The sequence below is a fragment of the Lethenteron reissneri genome, chromosome 6 (assembly GCF_015708825.2).
Source record: "Lethenteron reissneri isolate LAM-NWPU_2019-01 chromosome 6, ASM1570882v1, whole genome shotgun sequence".
NCBI lineage: Eukaryota > Metazoa > Chordata > Hyperoartia > Petromyzontiformes > Petromyzontidae > Lethenteron > Lethenteron reissneri.
In genome coordinates, this window is record NC_083784.1 from 6,489,646 (window position 1) to 6,509,281 (window position 19,636).

At 54.4% G+C, this 19,636-nt stretch overlaps 1 protein-coding gene across 1 annotated transcript; it reads right to left on the reverse strand.

Moving 5' to 3' along the window:
* Positions 1-3,773: 3,773 nt before the first annotated feature.
* Positions 3,774-19,032, reverse strand: BCKDHB (branched chain keto acid dehydrogenase E1 subunit beta). The gene is made up of 10 exons (XM_061571152.1): positions 18,837-19,032; positions 15,021-15,098; positions 14,453-14,521; positions 13,514-13,647; positions 12,866-13,021; positions 11,373-11,481; positions 10,664-10,761; positions 10,401-10,511; positions 9,837-9,923; positions 3,774-5,955 (listed from the first exon to the last, which is right to left on the reverse strand). The coding sequence occupies exons 1-10, from the start codon at positions 18,991-18,993 to the stop codon at positions 5,815-5,817; spliced, it is 1,140 nt and encodes a 379-aa protein (XP_061427136.1). The 5' UTR covers positions 18,994-19,032; the 3' UTR covers positions 3,774-5,814.
* Between the last annotated feature and the right edge of the window lie 604 nt (positions 19,033-19,636).

Sequence of the window (19,636 nt, forward strand, 5' to 3'; positions counted from 1 at the left end):
CCCACCTCGTGCTGGCCTTCATAGGCGCCTGCCTACATCACTTGACCCAACAGTATGTTAAGGCTATACGGGGATCTTTGTCTTTGGTATGTTCTCCCTCTGTTCTGCACGGGTTTCCTCCGGGCTCTCCGTTGTCCTGTCATAGCCATACTTAATTGGGATCACACAGTAGTAGAAGCAGCAGCAGCAACATCGCCCCCTCCTGCAATAAGCCTGGCAGGATCCTCCTGAAAAAAAGTTTTGAGACTCGGTGATAATAGAAACAAATTATGATCAGCAGCATCATCACCATTTGCACCAGAAGAATCAGCAATCGCAGCAGCGTCATCATCAGCAGCTAGGATTGGCACCTCTAAGTTAGAGAAAACGTGGCTTAGTAAAATTAGAACCACTCAGTGGAACGTCAACAACGGATATCTCCGCATGTAAATAATAGTCCCTAGATTTGAAGCTTTCGTGACTGCAAGGATTCATACTCTTAGGCTTTTTCGGTAAAGTCACGTAGGTAAAAAATACAAATAAAATTAATAAAAGTAATAATAGTAATAAAATAATAAATCACGACGTTTCGGAGACAACACAAGTCTCCGTCATTAGGTGGGACTGTCACAGCTAAAATTACTGCATCATAATAGTCCCTGTCATGGGAATGTGGGATTTCTACATCTTGGAAAAAAAAGGCGCCGCCTCTCTGTGCATTCGATGAGTGAGACACTTTGAGTCGGTGCAATTTCAGTCCCCGTCTGTGGATGGACCGGTCTCTGCCACGAGAATGTGGAATTTCCACAACTTGAAAAGAAAATAAATTCCGACTCACTGCGCGTTTGAAGAGTGAGACACTTTGAGTCGGTCCACTCTTGAGTCCCCGTCTGTGGATGGACTGGTCTCTACCACGAGAATGTGGAATTTCCACAACTGGCTCGAGGTCACTAATGGAGGGGAGTGTCACACCACTGAAGGAGACGCTCCGGGCATTGCTGCTGCTGCGTTTTGTCCAATACACAATGCAACAAAGGCAAAGATCATCCGTATAGCCTCAACAAATGTTTGGGGCAAGTGCTGTTAGAAAAGCACCTATGAAGGCCGGCACGGCACACGGAGGGGTGGGTGGCCAGCACCACGCCCGACCGCCTTAGTCTCCCGAGTGGCAATGCTCACACATCGCATCAGGTACTCACTTGAGGCTGAGTCGACCTAGGGGAGGCCCCAGGACCGGTTCAGATCATCGTCACCGGTATACGACGTGAGCGGGCAATCGGGGCGCCGGGTTCGGAGCGCAGCGCGCTAACCGACCACAGACAGACAGAGACAACACATAATATAGGTTTTTGGGTCAGATCGCGTTATTTATAAATGTGTCGTAACCCTCCACCACCCGGCACGGCCACACAGTAAAAAATGTGTCACGTTTTCAAAGGACAAATTAATTGACTTCTTTAACCCACCGGTGTGCTGAAGAGAGAATCAACAGCATTTTAAAATGTGAGTTGATTCTCTTTTCAGCACACCGGTGGGCTAAAAGAAGTCAATTAATTTGTCCTTTCAAAACGTGACACATTTTTTACTGTTTGGCCGTGTCGGGTGGTGGAGGGTTACGACACATTTATAAATAACGCGATCTGACCCAAAAACCTATATTATGAATAATATTAGTCGCGAAAGCCTACGTGTTAAGTAGAGACAACACACACAGAGACACCCCCCCCCCCCCCCATGCACTACCGACTACAGCAGCAACAGCAGCAGCATTCCTCTGCGTGCGGAACGTGTCAGTGACATCCATAACGGGTCCTGGGCAGGGCTGTACGAAGGCATCCAGCATTAGCAGTGTTTATGGTTTGGCAGTAGAGTCGGGTTGGTGGGGCGGTGCAGGGCACTTTAAATACACGCGTGGACGTGGAGCAGGCCGCGGTTCAAGGGCGCGCAGATGACGAGCGGGTTAACCCGGGACGCGAAGCGCACAGGGGAGGGGTGTGGTATGGGGGGGGGTATGATAGAAGGGGTGATTTAGCGTGGGGGATATGATTGGGGGGGGGGGGGGGGCGGTATGATGGTAGGGGGGATGTGGGGTGGTATGGGGGGGGTGGTATGATGAGAGGTATGGTGTGGGTCGTAGATCCAGGCGAGATGGAGCTACCGTCCCATTGTGTGGATTAAAAGTGGTCCAATCACGATTACTGTGGTTTTGTTATTTTAACCACTTAATCCGTGGGTTTTATTTTACATAGTTTCTTGCATTAATGTAGTTTTTTAAAGCTGTCCTTGATTGTATTAATGTAGAATAAATGTAGACGGGTTTTTTTTATTTCACGCGGTATTTTTCTGCTTAATGTAGTTTTAAGCAGAGCTTTGTAAAGTATTCAGAAGCTATGAGTTTTAACGACATTGTATATACAAAGCGCCAAATAATCATTAGTCCTCGTTGTGGAGAATGTTAATAACGAAATTAACAAACTTAAATGTTTACAGATCCCATCAGCTATATGGCCTTCTGGGACGCAGCGTCGATTCAGTACAAGAGACATTTAGTGTCTGGCTTGCTTGCATCAATGCTGGTGAATTATCAGATGGTTAATCTAAAACTTTTTAAAAATAAAGTGAGAAACATTTTTTTATTTTACCAGGTAAGGCCCACTGAGCCATAGAGTTCTTTGTTAGAAGTGACCTGGCCACAAATGGTAGCCGAATGAAGGTGCTTTTTGCGTGGAGATTTACAGCAGCCAGAGTCTATAAACACACGTAGTAGATTACTGCCAAATGTGGAGGGGAAAAACTGGAGGACCCGGAGAAAAATCCACTCCGGGAGAGAGACACGCAAACTCCAAATATACAGCAGCAGGCGTCAGGGTCGGGATCGAACCCACGATCTCCTGCATACCAGGCGAGGTAGTTAACATCTCCTAGCCACTGTGATCATGATAAGAGAGAGACACGCAAACTCCAAATATACAACAGCAGGCGTCGGGGTCTGCATCGAACTCATGACCTCCTGCATACCAGGCGAGGTAGTTAACATCTCGCCACCACGGTATGTAGAACAGAGCCCTCTCTCTTCTTGGTTCTTTCGGTAAAGTCACGTAGAAGGGAAGTAATAAAATAAAACATAATAAAATAATTCTCACATTTCGGCCACAACGCAAGCAGCCGTCTTCAGGTGAAGAAGACGGCTATTGTGTTGTGGCCGAAACGTCGTGAGAATTATTTTATTTTTATTATTTTATTACTTCCCTTCTACGTGACTTTACCGAAAGAACCACGAAGATGAATCCCTGCAGTTACAAAAGCTTTAAATCGAAATTTAAGAGCCCTCTCTGTTCGATATGGGTCCGAGTTGAAAGCAAAACTCCAAAATAATCATAAAATAACTCCTATTCCTATAGTGATCTCCTCTATTCTCATGACATCACCGCGTGCTCTGTGCCTTTGAATATTTTTCGCTGTCTCTGACGTCACAGGACTGCTCTTTGTGACGTCACAACACTCTGTGCTCGTGTACTGCACACCGAGGGCGTAACGTGTTCTGATCTCTTTGCAACATCACGGACACGCTCTGCGAAATCTCACCAACACCCACCCCTCCCCCTTCGTCAGCAAGAATGTGCCAAGCCACTCAACAGGTTCCTTCGGCCGACACCAGAAATTCAGTTTCGGTCGACCTCTACTGTGACACTGCTTGGCCCACACGAGAGACGGCAGCCTTCTTCATGGCCTCGTCTCAACCACCAGTGTCAGACCGGAGAACAACGCCAAAAAGACGAACAGCACAACGCGGCAAGCGGCGCGTATAAGCGAGAACCTTTTTTTTTCTTTGTTATTGTTTTTATTTTATTTTTTTTACCCGGTAGTAACAACAACAAAAACCACATTTTATACCACCATAGGGAAACTCGCACGGACACTTCCACGCCGTTCACCGCCGCGACCCGAGGAATCATCGCGGGAAATGATCAAACGGAGGAAGGTATTGCACACACGTGGAAGGGAGAAACGTTAACAGGACACAGTGGTGCACAAGACAAGACTCGATGTATACCCGTGGCTCCAGAGCCTTCGGCAATGTCACAGAAATCCTAAGAATCCTTACGGGTGCCGTTTTTGTTGCCTAGGATGTTCGGCAAGAAAGCCCTCCCGAGTCTCGGGGACATTTCACCGAACTCCCGAACATCTTTTTGGGGTTCTTCAGACGTTACCCCCAAAACACATTTCTAAATTGTGGTAACGTGGCCTGGAAGAGCGTTAGAAAATGCCAAAAGGCACAACTGGGATGTGAGAGTGAAACAGAGAACTTAAAGTAAAACAATACATTTGTGTTTCGATGTAAAGCTTTCGTGACTGCAGGGATTCATCTTCTTGGTTCTTTCGGTAAAGTCACGTAGAATGGAAATAATAAAATAATAAAAATAAAACACAATAAAATAATTCTCACGACGTTTCGGCCACAACGCAAGCAGCCGTCCTCAGGCTTTACCGAAAGAACCAAGAAGATGAATACATTTGTGTTTAATCTTTTTTAAATCAGCAAAAAATCAGGAATCATGGGAAATGATGCTGCACGGCATTGAATGTACGCATGTAGATTGAACGCTGCTGCTCCTGCTGTGAATGTGCAGCAGCAGCAGCAGCAGAACTACGATGGTGATGTATGAATGTAGAACTTCTTTCACACCGTACGTATCCAACCGTGCTAATCGGAGGTGACTGTGAATTAAAGAGAGGAAGAGACCTTTGGCGCGAAGACTGAACCTTGAAGCCCTTTCCTCCCAACAACGTGGTAATCTATTTTACCGACCCTGGATTTGAGATGATGATGATGATGGACTGCATCAATACCCAGCGCTGGAGCCTGACCTGGCCCACTCTACAAGGGCGAGTGGCGAGCTATGACCGCAGCCAATCACGGGGCTGCAAATAGCCGAGCGGGGAGCAGAAAGTCGTCGCTGCTACGGCATCGCGAAATATGAACAGGGCTCGCAATCGGCGCTGGACATGCAAAATGCGTGACCGCGATCGGATTAACCAAGAGCTGGGAGGTTCGGTTAACCATCGCTCCACTGTCATTGCGTCACTAAGTTTCACGATTACTTTTCACAAATAACAGTGCGAAACAATTCGACGATTCGAATGGGGAAGTGATGGGAGTTAGCAGCTTGGGGGCTGAAGCAGCGAAGCATCGGCCCGACATTCGCGGATTGGAACCCCTTCACCCCAGCGGTCCGCGCTGTCGACTGCCCGCCCCCCTGTTCAAGTCCAGGCTTACAGCGGTCGTCTCTCTGCCCGTGACCGACTGCCTCTCTCCCTGCCTCTCAACTCAGCCTCACCATCCTCCGCGTGCAGCGCCTTCGCGATGCGGTCGCATGGTACCGACGACACGGGGCACGGAGCGGCAGGTCATTGCACGTCACGGTTATTTTCCCCGGGTTCAACGAATGGGCGCAACGCGAGTTCGTTTGAAGCGATCGTAAAAGTCACTGAAATGAAGCAGCTTGCGTGAAATCGCGAAATTCACGTAACTTCAAAAACAAAGTCCCGCGTATTTAAGATGTTTTGTCTGTTTTCCCTTCCCCCGCAAGAAGTCACCCCCCTCCTAACACTGCTCAGAGCAATGATAAATTAAAATCGTTCAACCTGCACCACGGAGGCCTCGGAACCCAGCCTCCTGCTTTGCGTGACCGTTGAGCGCAGCGTGAAAGGGTCGGACTTAGGCGGGCGAGACGCCCCCCCCACCCCCCGCCCCCCCCCACGATCCTGAGAACGGCGGGGATCCGAGGGCTTTGCCCCGACAACCCCCCTCCACCCCTCCCGCATCCCGGTCGCTCAATAGGCCATGAGCTTGCGGACTCCTTCGAAGCAGCGCCACTTGTCGGGGATGTAGAAGACCTCGTGGATGTGGGAGAAGGGCGTGTCGAAGCCACACACGCGGTGCACGGGCGCCTCCATGTTCAGGAAGCATTGCTCCTGCACACGGGCGCACACGCGCGCAGAGACACGCACGCACACACACGCACGCAGAGACACGCACACACATGCACGCAGAGACACGCACACGCAAGCAGAGACACGCACACGCACGCACACACACGCACGCAGAGACACGCACACACGCACGCACAGACACACAGGCACACGCACGCAGAGCCACGCACACGCACGCACACGCACGCAGAGACACGCACACGCACGCAGAGACACGCACACGCACGCAGAGACACATACGCGAGCAGAGACACGCACACGCACGCACGCACGCACAGACACATACGCGAGCAGAGACATGCACACACGCGCACCGACACGCACGTACACGCACGCAGAGCCACGCACACGCACGCACACGCACGCAGAGACACGCACACACATGCGCGCAGAGACACGCAATGACACGCGCACACACATACACACAAGCAGAGACACGCACATGCGCAGAGACGTGCACACGTACACGCGCAGACACACACACACACATGCGCAGACAAGCACACACACACGTTCACAAACGCAGACACGTACACACGTGCGCACGTGTACGCACGCACACACAAAGAAAAGACAAAGATCCCCCATATAGCATGAACAGACAGTTGGCGTAAGTGCTGGTAGCGAGTAGCACCTCTAATAGCCGGCACGGCACATGAAGGGGCGGATAGCCAGCTCCACGCCCGACTGCCTTTGTCTCCCTCGTGGCGATGATGACTACACTGCACCAGGTACTCATTTAAGACCGAGTCGACCTAGGGGAGGCCGAGGACCCGTTCAAATAATCGTCACCGGTGTTTGTGGCCGTGAGCGGGAATCGAACTCGGGTCGCTGGGTTCGTAGCGCAGCGCGCTGACCGCTGACTGCTACCGGCTCCCTCCGCACAGCAGCCGCCAGTCCGTGATGTCACCGCGCACGCTCGTGCCGCGTGTCTTCACGTTTTCCCCAGCGCTTCGTAAACAACCAGGGCGCTCAGTAAAACGACACGGGAGTTAATCTAGCATGAAGACAATTGGTCACCCTTGTTGAAAACGGAACTTTTAACTTCAACGTCCATCCTTGGGTGGTAGCAAACACACGACTTGCAGAATATTTATTTATAGTGGAGAAATCCGATGAGCTGTAAAGCTCTTTGTCACAGATGTTCAGACTCTGTGGTCCTCCATGAGAGTGGAGGGAGAATGGAGGGGGGAAGGAGAGGGGGGGGAGGTGGGGGTCGCCCCCCCACCCCAACCATCTCGTGCTGGCGGGAGCCGCCTAACTCGATACGGCGCCAAATATTCCAAAAGCGGCACAGACGGGCATCGGCGATAATTGTGCTTCCACAACAATAATTATGGCAAATCGCCTGATGGAGCCGGTTGCAATCACCCAGAGAAACGTCGTTGTCAAATTGTAAATGGCGTCGGTTTACTCTGCAACACACCGGTGTGCTGAAGCAGTAACCAATTGCCACGTTTTCTTGACGTGGCCAACCTTGACTAACTGGTTGTGTCGGGTGGAGGTGGGTTAACGACGAGCTTACGTTTACGCGATCTAACCCCCCGACAAAAAAACGTCTATTGTTTACAAATTCCCCATAAACGGAATGAGCGTGTCACGATCTCGCACGGCCTCGTGTGCAGCCCGCGTCGTCCCTTTGACCGCATCCTGCTGGGCCCAAGGGGACCACGTGCCACTTCCTCGTCAGCTACCAACGGCGCCCATTCCCCGGCCTCGTCCGCTCCCTCCGCCAAGGACTCCCCCGCCCCCCCCCCCTCCCAACGGCGACTTTCGCGTCTCTCGTCGATTGCTCGGCGGCCCGAGCGTGCGGCGGAGGGCACTGAAAGTGGGGCACCCGACTCGTCGCTCGCCGCCCGCGTTTCTTTCACTCTCAGCGTTAATCACGGTGAACGGCAGGCCGGGTCACTCAAGTGGGCTATGTCATGGCCGTTGTCGGACACACTGAGCCAGCAAAGATTGGGATCTTGGGTTTGAGCGCTGGGTCTGGGTGTCTCAGGCGGTTCACAATGTCCATGTCAGACACGCAAAGCCAGGACAACTCAGGTCCTGGGTTTGAGCCCTGGGTCTGGGTGTCTCTCTGTCTCTCAGGGGGTTCATAATGGCCGTGTCAGACACACTGAGCTAGCACAGCTGAGGACCTGGATTTGAGCCCTGGGTCTGGGTGTCTCTCTGTCTCTCAGGGGGTTCACAATGGCCGTGTCAGACACACTGAGCTAGGACAACTGAGGACCTGGGTTTGAGCCCTGGGTCTGGCTGTCTCTCTGTCTCTCAGGGGGTTCAAAAAGGCCGTGTCAGACACACTGAGCTAGTACAGCTGAGGACCTGTGTTTGAGCCCTGGGTCTGGGTTTCTGTCTGTCTCTCAGGGGGTTCAAAATGGCCGTGTCAGACACACTGCGCCCCCCAACAACTCCTCCTCATTCTCACCTCGTCACAACGACGCGACCACCACAGCAAGTGCTGGCTGCCGTACCGATCACTTGGGGACTCGTTAAGTATCTATACCAACTATGACAACATTTAGGTTACTTTAGGGATTCGGGGAGTTGGGGGGGACGGGACAAAGTTTTACGTTTTCGAAAACTATTTTGTTTCTAACCCAGTAAAATTCCTGTTCAGTAAGATCCACCTTCTGCTCGATAAAGCAGGTTTTTAATTAACACTATAGCGTTAATTATTAATAAGTAAGCCAGCACACACACCGATTCCATAGACAAAGATCCCCGTATAGCCTGAATAGACTGTAGGGGCAAGTGCTGTTAAGCGAGCACCTATGAAGGCCGGCACGGCACACGAGGGTGTGGGTGACCAACACCACGCCCGGCCGCCTTTGTCTCCCCAGTAGTGATGTTTACACACCGCACCAGGTACTAAGGCTGAGTCAACCTATGGGTGGGCGAGGCCTAGGAATGGTTCGGACGTCAGTCGCCACTGCTGCATCCCTAGGTAGGAATCGAATCCGGGTCGCCGGCCCTTGGCAGCGCAGTGAGCGAACCGCTGTGCCACCGTTCCCCCCGCACCACCGTTAGAAACGCCCGCCAACTCAGCGCATGCGAGCTAAAATAAAACACCGTGTTAACCCTTTTAAAATTAAAATAACACCGTTTCTGAACGAGGGTGATGTTAACGCGTGTGACTCGATCTCATTCACAGTTAACTTATTAACGGCGGATCGTGAGCTCACCCCCCACCTCCCCCCTCGCCCCCTCCAGCCCCTCCCCCCCCACAACTATCATCTCACTCCATGCACTCCACTACCTCTTCCACGCGTACATCCCTCCACTATCATCTACGCACTCCCCTACCTATCTCCTCTCATCTCAGCAGCGGTCATCCTACAGGGAGACGGGTCCCCACCACGGGAACGTGGAATGTCCGGTACAGGCTCAGGAAGGTCCGGTGGTGGGCTGTGGTCTGCGCGGTAGCTGCCGTCGATCGCGGTGCTGCTCTGCCACCTCGTGGCCACCACCAAGGTATGCGAAATTTCTTCCGTGTGTGTGTACGTGGAATATGAACATGTACGCGTGTAGAAATTCATGAACATGCATCTGGAACATCTGTGTGGAACTTTATACAATACAGGTTTCGCTCGCTCTATGCGGGTCCAGTTTCCGGTCCCGCGCTGTGGTCTATGGGTCTCTACGCAACTCCTGTGGATCTCTACGCAGCTCCGTGCGTGTCTGTGATCTCCCAGTGACTGCCGCCACTGTGACGGAGCTGCTCGTCTCAACGGGGGGGGGGGGGCCTTTGCCAGCTGACATAACGAAGCCCGAGTCTAGCGATGATGTCACCCACTCGTCACCGTGGAGGAACGCGGGGATGGCGTGGGGGGGGGAGGGGGGGCACGGGTGGCACCGCTCACCTGCACCGTGGTGGCGATCTCCGCCGCGAATCCGCTGGTGTACGGAGCCTCGTGCGCCACGAGAAGCCGGCCCGTCTTCACCACGGACTGCGGGGACACGCGGCGCGCCCTCACCACACCGTGCCGCCATCGCTACCGCTCTCTCGCTACCGTGAGGGCTGGCGAGCAGCATCTCTCAAAATCTCACTGCCGCCACCACCACCGCCGCCGCCGCCACCGCCAGGCTGGGGGTCTGGCCCTTGATCGCGACGTTTCACACGTGTCAAATGCACGGCGCTGTTGTTCAATCCACTGGCAGATGACGGCACCTCCCATGCCGATGCCGCTCGCGAGGCTGGTTTGACCATTTTGACCATACTTCACCACGCTGCCCAGTGCGTGTTGGTGACGGCAGGCAGGCGGGCGCGGCAGCGTAGCAGTCGAGCGCAACGGACTCTGCCACGCTGCTGCCAAGCACGCGGCCGACCAGCGGCAGCCTGCGGCAAGCGGTCCGTCCGCCGCGGTCACCCACCGCTTAGCTCGGTGCGTCCCCCCCCCTCCCCCCGTCTCAGCGAGGTCCCCTACCTTGCACACGGTGACCATGTCCCAGGGCAGGATGGTCTGCAGGTCGATGAGTTCACACGACACGCCGAGCTTCTCCTGGGCCAGGGCAGCCACCTCCCGCAGCACGTGCACCTGCACGACGACGCACGGGTCACCCTTGGGACTACGCGCTCACGCATGCACGCACGCGGCGCTGTGCTGAAGGCGGTGGCGGCGCGTCGTTCCGCGCGGGCGACTCGCCCACTTCTCCCGCTTCTCCCGCGCGCCCCGCTCACGCCGCTCACCTGCGTGCCCCAGCCGAGCAGCGTGATGTCGCTGCCCTCCTGCAGCACCTCGGCCTGGGACAGCGGCAGCTCGTAGTGCCCCACCGGCACCTGCTCCACTGCCCACGGCAACAACAACAACATTATCAAAGACAAAGACACAGATCCCATGTATAGGCAACGATCCCGCTGGCGGCTTGCTGCTGGGAAAAGGGGTACAAACGCCTGCAGGTCCCTGTTGGTACAGATGATGGTGGTGACGGAGCTGGTGATGGGGGGGGGGTGATGTTATTTATTCATTCAGAAAAGCCTCATTGAGCCTCAAGACTCGTTCTCAGGAGGGTCCCGCATTGTGGCGTTCGACCAATTCCTTTCGGAATTATTTATATATACAAAGACAAAAATCCCCCGGGTAGCCTTAACAGACTGTTGGGGCAAGTGCTGTTAGCGAGCACCTACGAAGGCCGGCAACGGCACACGAGGCGAGTGGGTGGGTGGTGAGCTCCAAGCCTGGCAAATCTTTGTCTCTCTAGCGGCGATGTTAATGCACACCGCACCTTTTCTTTAAAACGAATTTCTGGTATTTAGTTTGTTGCCCTTCACCCGCACCTCCGATGACACTCGGTCTACATGGCTTACAAGTACGGGGAGGGGGGTGGGGAGGGATGGGGGGCGTGGTAAGCCTCTGTGTCTCTCTCTCTCTCACTCTCCCGGGAGCCGGGCCACTCACCTGCGGCTCGGTACAGAACCTTCGGCTCAAAGAAGATGCACGGGTTCTGGTCGTTGATGCAGGATAGCAGCAGCCCCTTGGCTTGAATGGGCCCCCTCGGAATAACCACCTGTTGAAGACAAAGACAAAGATCCCCTGAATAGCCTTACCAGACTTTTGGGCCAATTACTGTTAGCGAGTAGCACCTATTAATGCAGGCAGGGCACACGAGGGGGTGGTTGGCCAGCACCACACCCCGCCACCTTTGTCTTCCTAGTGCCGATGTTTTACACACCGCATCGGGTCCTCGTATGAGGCCGAGTCAACCTAGGGCAGGCCCGTGACCGGTTTGGATAATCGTCACTGGTGTTGGCCGTGAGCGGGATTCGAACTGCTGCTGCTGCAAAACAAACAAAACAAGCACGCAGACATCGTCACATAACACACGTAGCTGGGTGGGTATGTTGGTAGCAGAGTGCGGAGTTATCTGGGTATGTATCAAAGTGAACATGTAGCCGAGGAATCCGAGAGCAGGATCGGCAACTGAGAGGGTGTGCAGCCTCGTGGACGTGTAGCTGAGAGGGCAGCTGAGAGGGCAGTCGACTGGGTAGGCGTGTAACTGAGAGGGCAGCCGAGTGGGCATGTAGCTGAGAGGGCAGCCGAGTGGGCGTGTAGCTGAGAGGGCAGCTGAGTGGGTGTGCATCCCAGAGGATAGGCTGGCGTGCAGGTGGGCGAGCAGCCGAGAGGGTAGCCGAGTGGGTGTGTAGCTGGGAGGGCAGCCGAGTGGGTGCATCGCTGAGAGGGTAGCCGAGTGGGTAGGCGGGTGGGTGTGCATGCAGCCAAGTGGGCGTGTAGCTGAGAGGGCAGCCGAGTGGGTGTGCATCCCAGAGGATAGGCTGGCGTGCAGGTGGGCATGCAGCTGAGAGGGTAGCCGAGTGGGTGTGTCTCTGAGAGGGTAGCCGAGTGGGTAGGCGGGTGGGTGGTCATGCAGCCAAGTGGGCGTGGAATCGAGAGGGTAGCCGAGTGGGTGTGTCGCTGGAAGGGCAGCCGAGTTGGTATGCATCCGAGAGGGTAGGCTGGGGTGCAGGTGGGGGTACAGCCGAGAGGGTAGGCGAGTGGGTGTGTAGCTGAGAGGGTAGTCAGTGGGTAGGCATGCGGGTGGGCATGTAGCCAAGTGGGCGTGCAGCTGAGAGGGCATGCAGCCGAGAGGGTAGCCGAGTGGGCATGTAGCTGAGAGGGTCGCCGAGTGGGTAGGCGTGCGGGTGGCCATGTACCCAAGTGGGTGTGCAGCTGAGAGGGTAGCCGAGTGGGTGTGTAGCTGAGAGGGTAGCCGAGTGGGTGTGTAGTTGAGAGGGTAGCCGAGTGGGTGTGTAGCTGAGAGGTTAGTCAGTGGGTAGGCGTACGGGTGGGCATGTACGCAAGTGTGCGTGCAGACGAGAGGCCGTGCAGCCGAGTGCACGTGTAGCTGAGAGGGCAGCCGAGTGGATAGGTGTGCGGGTGGGCGTGCGGGCGACCTTGATCCCGGGCACGTGAGCGAAGAAGGCCTCGGGGCTCTGCGAGTGGTAGAGCGCGCCGTGGCCCACGCACCCCCACGGCGCACGCACCGTGAGCCCCCCGCAGTTGAACATGTTCCCCGAGCGGTAGCGGTACTTGGCGGCCTCGTTCACGATCTTCGGCGGGGGGTGCGGGGAGGGCGGGGGGTAAATCAATCATCGCCGTCGTCGTCGTCATCATCGCTCACATCCCTCTCAACACCCGCCGTCATCCGTTTACATCGTCGCCAATCGGAGGCAGGCGGATTGTTGCATCGCGTGACCGTGAGAGATGTTCCCCAACTCCGGCAGGCTCCCATTCATCTCATGGGGGTTGTCAAGGGGCCCCAACTCGTAGCTTTGGCCACCAGGCCTGCCCCCACGCTCGTTACGCTACTGGCCGGATCCCGTGCATGCGCCACCACCACGACAACCCCCCCCCCCCCCCATATAGCCTTAACAGACTGTTGGGACAAGTGCTGTTAGCGAGCAGCGCCTATGAAGGCCGGCACGGCAAACGACGGAGTGGGTGGCCGACACCACGCTCGGCCACCTACCGCAACAACAACCACCATTCGCCACGAACACACGCGCGCACACAAATGCTGCGAGAGCCGTGCCCATGCTCGCCTGGTCAAACGCCGGGTAGATGTAGTCGGCAAACTGGATTTCGGCGATGGCGGTAGCTCCGGTGACGGCCATGCCGATGGCGAAGCCCACGATGCCTTGCTCACACAGCGGCGTGTTGAAGACGCGGTCCTTGCCTGCAAAGCGCCGCGAAGACTTCATACAAAATATATAAACTCTTTAATTGAAATAGACTCAACGTATCGCTCAGTGACACCGTGTTTGTGGCTTTGGAAGAAGAAATCTTCATATAAGAGGCGACGTTTCGGGCAATGGCCCTATTTCGGAGCACGTGATTTTGTTTCTATGTGTTATGAAGAAGGGCCATTGGCCGAAACGTCATCTATTTATATATCGTTTTCATCATTTAAGGCCACACAGTGTTATTGAGGAACGTGTTGTGTTCAACAGTCGGCTGGACCACGTCACGGCCGATTTCTGTCGCTCGGCTGGTGCTCTTGTTAGCTGTGCTTGTGCACCACTGCCAACGCAGGAGCGCCGAATATGTATTTCTGTATCGAAATATTCCACCTGGAGGATCTCTTGAGCGGGAGCGTCTAAGTGATGACGCGCGTACGACTCCAAGAGTGGTGGGGCGGGATCAGGGTTTTAGGCGGGGTTGAGGGCGGGGTCAGGGTCGAGGGTGGGGTTGGGGGTGGGGTCGAGGGCGGAGTCAGGGTTGAGGGTGGGGTCGAGGGTGGGGTTGTGAGTGTAGTCGAGGGTGGGGTCGGGGTTGGGGTCGAGGGCGGGGTCAGTGTTGGGGGTGGGTCGAGGGTGGGGTCGGGGTTAGGGGTGGGGTTGGCCGTGTGGTCGAGGGTGGGGTCGAGGGCAGGGTCAGGGTTGAGGGCGGGGTCGAGGGCAGGGTCAGGGTCGAGGGTGGGGTCAGGGTTGGAGGCGGGGTCGAGGGCAGCTGCGGAGTTGGGGGCGGGGCCAAACCCTCACCGTATTTGTCGAGAAGCCCGACTGTGCAGCGGAACACTCCTCCAAACGAGACGTCCTCTCCAAACACCACTAGGAGCACGGACAAAGACAAAGATCCCCCGCATCGTCTGAACAGAATCTTGGCAAAAGTGCTGTTGGCCAGTAGCACCTATGAAGGCCAACACGGCACACGAAGGGGGTGGGTGGCCAGCACCGCGCCCGGCAGCCTTCGTCTCCCGAGTAGTGATGATGTTCACACACCGCACCAGGTACTCATTTAAGGCTGAGTCGATCTAGGGGGGCTTGGGAGCAATTCAGCTAATCGCCACTGGTGTTGGCCGTGAGCGGGAATCGCTGGGCTCGTAGTGCAGCCCTCTGCCACCGTTCTCCCACGACATGAGACAAAAGTTGCATGGCAAATGGTATTTATGGTTTAACATAACTCCCAAAATCCACAGAAATAGGTTCGCAAACCTACTTGCCGCAGTGGCATCTCGTGGCTGCGAGGGGGTGCGCCACCAGCAAGCCCAGGGCTGCACAACCCCACCTGAAACCTACTTGCTGCACTGCACCGCTGCGGAGTGCTTACCGGCAGATGCATCGTTGGCAAGAGAGTCATCGATGGCACTGTTTATGGATTGGAAAAGATTCATCTTCTGAGTTTCTCCTGCAAAACAGAGAGGTACATAAAGTGAGAGACACAGGTGGCAAGGAATGCATGGTGCCATCACATCACAGTTGTTCCGCGCCAGCGTGTGGGTTTCGCAGTGGCGAGATGTTAACTCCCTCGCCTAGTATACAGGAGGTCGTGGGTTAGATCCTTACCCCGAAGCCTGTATATTTGGAGTTCGCATGTCTCTTCCCCCATGGTTGCGTAGATTTTTCTCCGGGTTCTCCGGGTTTTTCCTCCACATTTGTAAACGTGCGTTTAGAGTATTTGGCTGCTATAAACTTCCACGTGACAAGCCACTTCGTTGAGCCATCATTTGTTATCGCCAGGTCACTTCTAAAAAAGAGCTATATAGCTCAGCGGGTCTTAGCTGGTAAAATAAAAAATAGATTGGTTTAGTTTTGTAGTATATACATCATCCTGCCCTCTGCTCCGATCGAGCAGAGAGCATCTGGTAAAGGAAAAAAGGGGCGGCCGTAGCTGCTGGAAATGTTTACACAGAGAAGCGAACCTTTGGCTGGCAGCGATGGAAACAAACAAGGCACGCGGTCAATTTGTCCCGTCAAGGTCAGCAGCCCATCGTGAAATGCAGCAGAAAAATAAAAATACCACGGTGGCGGTTTCACATAGTTGGACTGCACGGTTCGTACAAATTAAAGACACCAGCAACCGTTAGCATGATCTCGAAGAGGATGTTTACTGGGGCAACCAATTAGCGCCGTGATGCAGATACAAATCGTATACGAATAGGTTTTACCCTTTTTGCCAATGAAACAGAGACTATAATGCTCTGATACGTGCATCGCCTTTAAACTGTTCGCATTTTTGCGTTCTCTGGTCTGACACTGGTTGAGACTAGGCCCGAAAGAAGGCTGTCTCTGGTGTGGACCAATCAGTTTCAAAGGCAATGCCATCATATACTACCAGAGCATGTTTTTGGTTTGCAAGTTCACCACAAAAGTAAGTTTGGTTAATACAGACATGATTCCTTGCAAAATGTTTCTGTTTGGTGTTTGAACATCTTAACACAGCTGTTTTATTGCCAGAAAGGGTAAAACCTATTCTTATAATTGGCTTTGTTCACCTTTTCTGATACGGGAGAAACGCTCGCGAAATATCGTACTCAAAACTGACTTTTTCACCGATGCTGGGACAGTGATGGGGCGAACGATTTAATTATTTTTCCAAACCAGTGGCCTACTCCATAAACCAGCCATGTTTACTAAAACTATAATTACCTTCAAAATGACACCCACGTGTATTATTTAGGATGTATTTCTTCATTGTAGTTGACCGTGACGTTAGCTCGCTTGTGCACATGCCGACAGAGGGGCACATTTCACGAGCCACGCGCACGTGACGTGACCGTCCATCCATTCCTCCCAGCCAGCCAGCAAAACTTGTATCCTTAAATACAGTGCAGCAGCAGCAGCAACTGCAGCAGCAGCAGCAACTGCAGCAGCAGCAGCAACTGCAGCAGCAGAAACTGCAGCAGCAGCAGCAACTGCTGCAGCAGCAGTAACTGCAGCTCCCTTTGATGCTGTTAATCCTGCATAATGCACATGCATATGCAGTACTAATTACATTCCTGCATTTCCCATAAATATGCTAAATTCCTGTTGATATGCAAATTCCTTTGTCAATGCGCCCAGCTTATATATATGCTCCAAGCTCGTGTGCTGTTTCATTCAGACTCTGTCGCCTCGACGGACCTGGTTTTCACCTGAGGACGGCTGCTTGCGTTGTGGCCGAAACGTCGTGAGAATTGTTTTATTATGTTTTATTTTTATTATTTTATTACTTCCCTTCTACGTGACTTTACCGAAAGAACCAAGAAGATGAATCCCTGCAGTCACGAAAGCTTTAAATCGAAAAATACAGCCCTGTCTCTCTCCACCTTCCTCTTGCCTTCTCTGTACCGTATAACACAACGTATGTCGATGTCTCGCTCTGTCCGTTTCTCAATTCCTCTCTCCGCTGCACCTCACCCATTTCCCCTCGCCCGATCTCCCGAAAACGGTGCTCTTGAATGCAAAGCCCGCGGGCCACTGACGGTCCCTGGGTTGGCCTTTAGTGCGGCCCCATGACGCACTCCATTATCGTGCTGCTGTCAAAACCCCCTAATGGTTTAACATCTGTGGCAGGCCCTCACACTGACGACGCCTATCCTGTCAACCCCTTATCAGTGCCCTACCTTATTACAGACCAATTCAGGCCTTACTGGTCACCCCGTGCCCCTTATAAATCTCAACGTTCATCCTATAAAGTCCCATCACAAGGGAGAAACACAAAGACATTTTTTGGCACGTATTTAAACGGCTGTATGCCGTACGCACCTGAAAACTCAATTCCCCTGTACAAGAATCCAGTGTTAAATAAAGTGTATGAGTTCAGGGATATGGATGATGTCTTATTGGCGAAAGTGTGCCCCCCCCCCCCCCCATCGAAAAATGAGTGAAGAACACTGGGATACAGTGCCTGATTAAGCTAGTGCGGGGCCTGCAGAATATGTTATAAAAGGGACCTAAATAAAAAAAAACACAAATAAATATTCAAGCACAATTATTTTACTTGCATAGTAAAATAATTGTATTTATTCATTTGCTATACAGCCATTTAATACGACAAATCGATAACCTTAAACGCCCAGTCGTTCATAAAAATTGAAGGCAGTATAGTACTATAGTAATAGAGCAAGTGCAGAATCACTGAACCGAAATTGATAGCTTGAAGGCATTTAGCGCGGGGCCCTTGAAAGTGCGGGCCCCGTAGCTACATATTTGTTACTTTTGCTACTGGGATAATCCGGCACTGCTGTCTGTGACAGTGTCGCTTACATCAGCGTCGGTACCAGATTCTGATCCGTCTCATCGCCTATCGACTTGAAGCGTTTTGACGCCGCGAAGGTTACGTGACGTCAAAACGCCCCCAACCACCACCCCCCCGCGCGCAATTAAAAACATCCCGATGACGTCACAACGCACCTGTCAACCCGTGCCGCGCCGTGACGTCACGCACCCCCCCTCACGCACCTCCCCCCCACGCACCTCCCCCCCACGCACCCCCCCCCACGCACCCTCCCCACGCACCCTCCCCCCACGCACCCCCCCACGCACCCCCCCCACGCACCCTCCCCTTTCGAGTCGAAGGAGAGTTGCGGGGTGCGTGGGTGGGGGGTGCGTGGGGGGGAGGGTGCGTGGGGGGGGTGCGTGGGGAGGGTGCGTGGGGGGGGGGGTGCGTGGGGGGGTGCGTGGGGGGGTACGTGGGGGGGTGCGTGGGGGGGGGTGCGTGGGTGGGGGGTGCGTGGGGGGGAGGGTGCGTGGGGAGGGTGCGTGGGGGGGGTGCGTGGGGGGGTGCGTGGGGGGGAGGGTGCGTGGGGAGGGTGCGTGGGGGGGTGCGTGGGGGGGTGCGTGGGGGGAGGGTGCGTGGGGAGGGTGCGTGGGGGGGGGTGCGTGGGGGGGAGGTGCGTGAGGGGGGGGTGCGTGGGAGGGGGGTGCGTGGGAGGGGGTGCGTGGGGGGTACGTGGGGGGGTGCGTGGGGGGGGGTGCGTGGGGGGGGGTGCGTGGGGGGGGTGCGTGGGGGGGGTACGTGGGGGGGGAGTGCGTGGGGGGAGGGTGCGCGTGGGGGGGGTTCGTGGGGGGGGTGCAGCAACAACAGGCGGCCAGCCCGCGTTTGCTCCACAGCGCAGCAGCGAGACGCGGCACCGAGACACCCCCGAACCCGCCGTGCGCTCACCGTACTGCGTGGGCGCAGGGTCCGCCACGAACGTGAAGTGAGCGGCGCCTCTGCGCGACCCGCACGATGCCGAGACGGCAGCAGCGGCGGCGGCTCCGCGGCGCGCAGCCCCGCAGAGACTCCCCGATGACCGCAACGCGAGCGCCAGAGCCGCCATCGTTTCGCGACTCTCCTCTGCCGCGTCGATTTTATGAATGACCCCCTCTCGTCGATTCCTTCGTTGCCACGCCAGCGAGGGGAGGGAGGGATCGATCCACGATTACGAGGCTCGAATCCGCTGGGATCGATTTGGTCTTCCGGGGTAGATGTGGGTGCGTTTTATTTGATTGGTCGTCGTGCCACGCGTTCTGGAAGAGGTGCTCGCGCTCACCGATGGAATCTTTCTCGCGGAGGAATCCGATGAGCGGTGAAGCTCTTTTTGACACATCATGTCCACTAAGGGGCGGTATCAGAAACTTAGAACAAACGATGCAAAACACACGATATGCAGTGCAAAGGTAAATAAAGCATCCACAAACTCTTAGTTCTTTCGGTTAAGTCACGTAGGTAAAAAATGAAATTAAAATTAATAAAAATGAAATAAAAATCACGACGTTTCGGAGGCAACACAAGTCTCCGTCATCAGGTGGAACCGTCACAGCCAGATTTGCTGCATTAAGTGAGGCAGGGATTCAAGATGCAAGCTCTTAAATACAAGTTAAGGGGGAGGAGAGGGGGGGGGGGGCTTATCAGGTTTTTTGGGGTTAGATCAAATTTAAAAACAAATTAAGCTAAATTATGTTTTTCTTAGCAGGTAAAGC

What these genes read in the sequence shown, in the direction of transcription:
- BCKDHB (XM_061571152.1), bottom strand. Translation starts at nt 18,993, where the DNA reads ATGGCGGCTCTGGCGCTCGCGTTGCGGTCATCGGGGAGTCTCTGCGGG. An exon ending in CGGGCTTCTCGACAAATACG is followed by an intron (nt 13,648 to 14,452) that starts GTGAGGGTTTGG and finishes GGCGCTTTGCAG; the next exon opens with GCAAGGACCGCGTCTTCAAC. An exon ending in TGCTCGGCTGGGGCACGCAG is followed by an intron (nt 10,512 to 10,663) that starts GTGAGCGGCGTG and finishes GTCGTCGTGCAG; the next exon opens with GTGCACGTGCTGCGGGAGGT.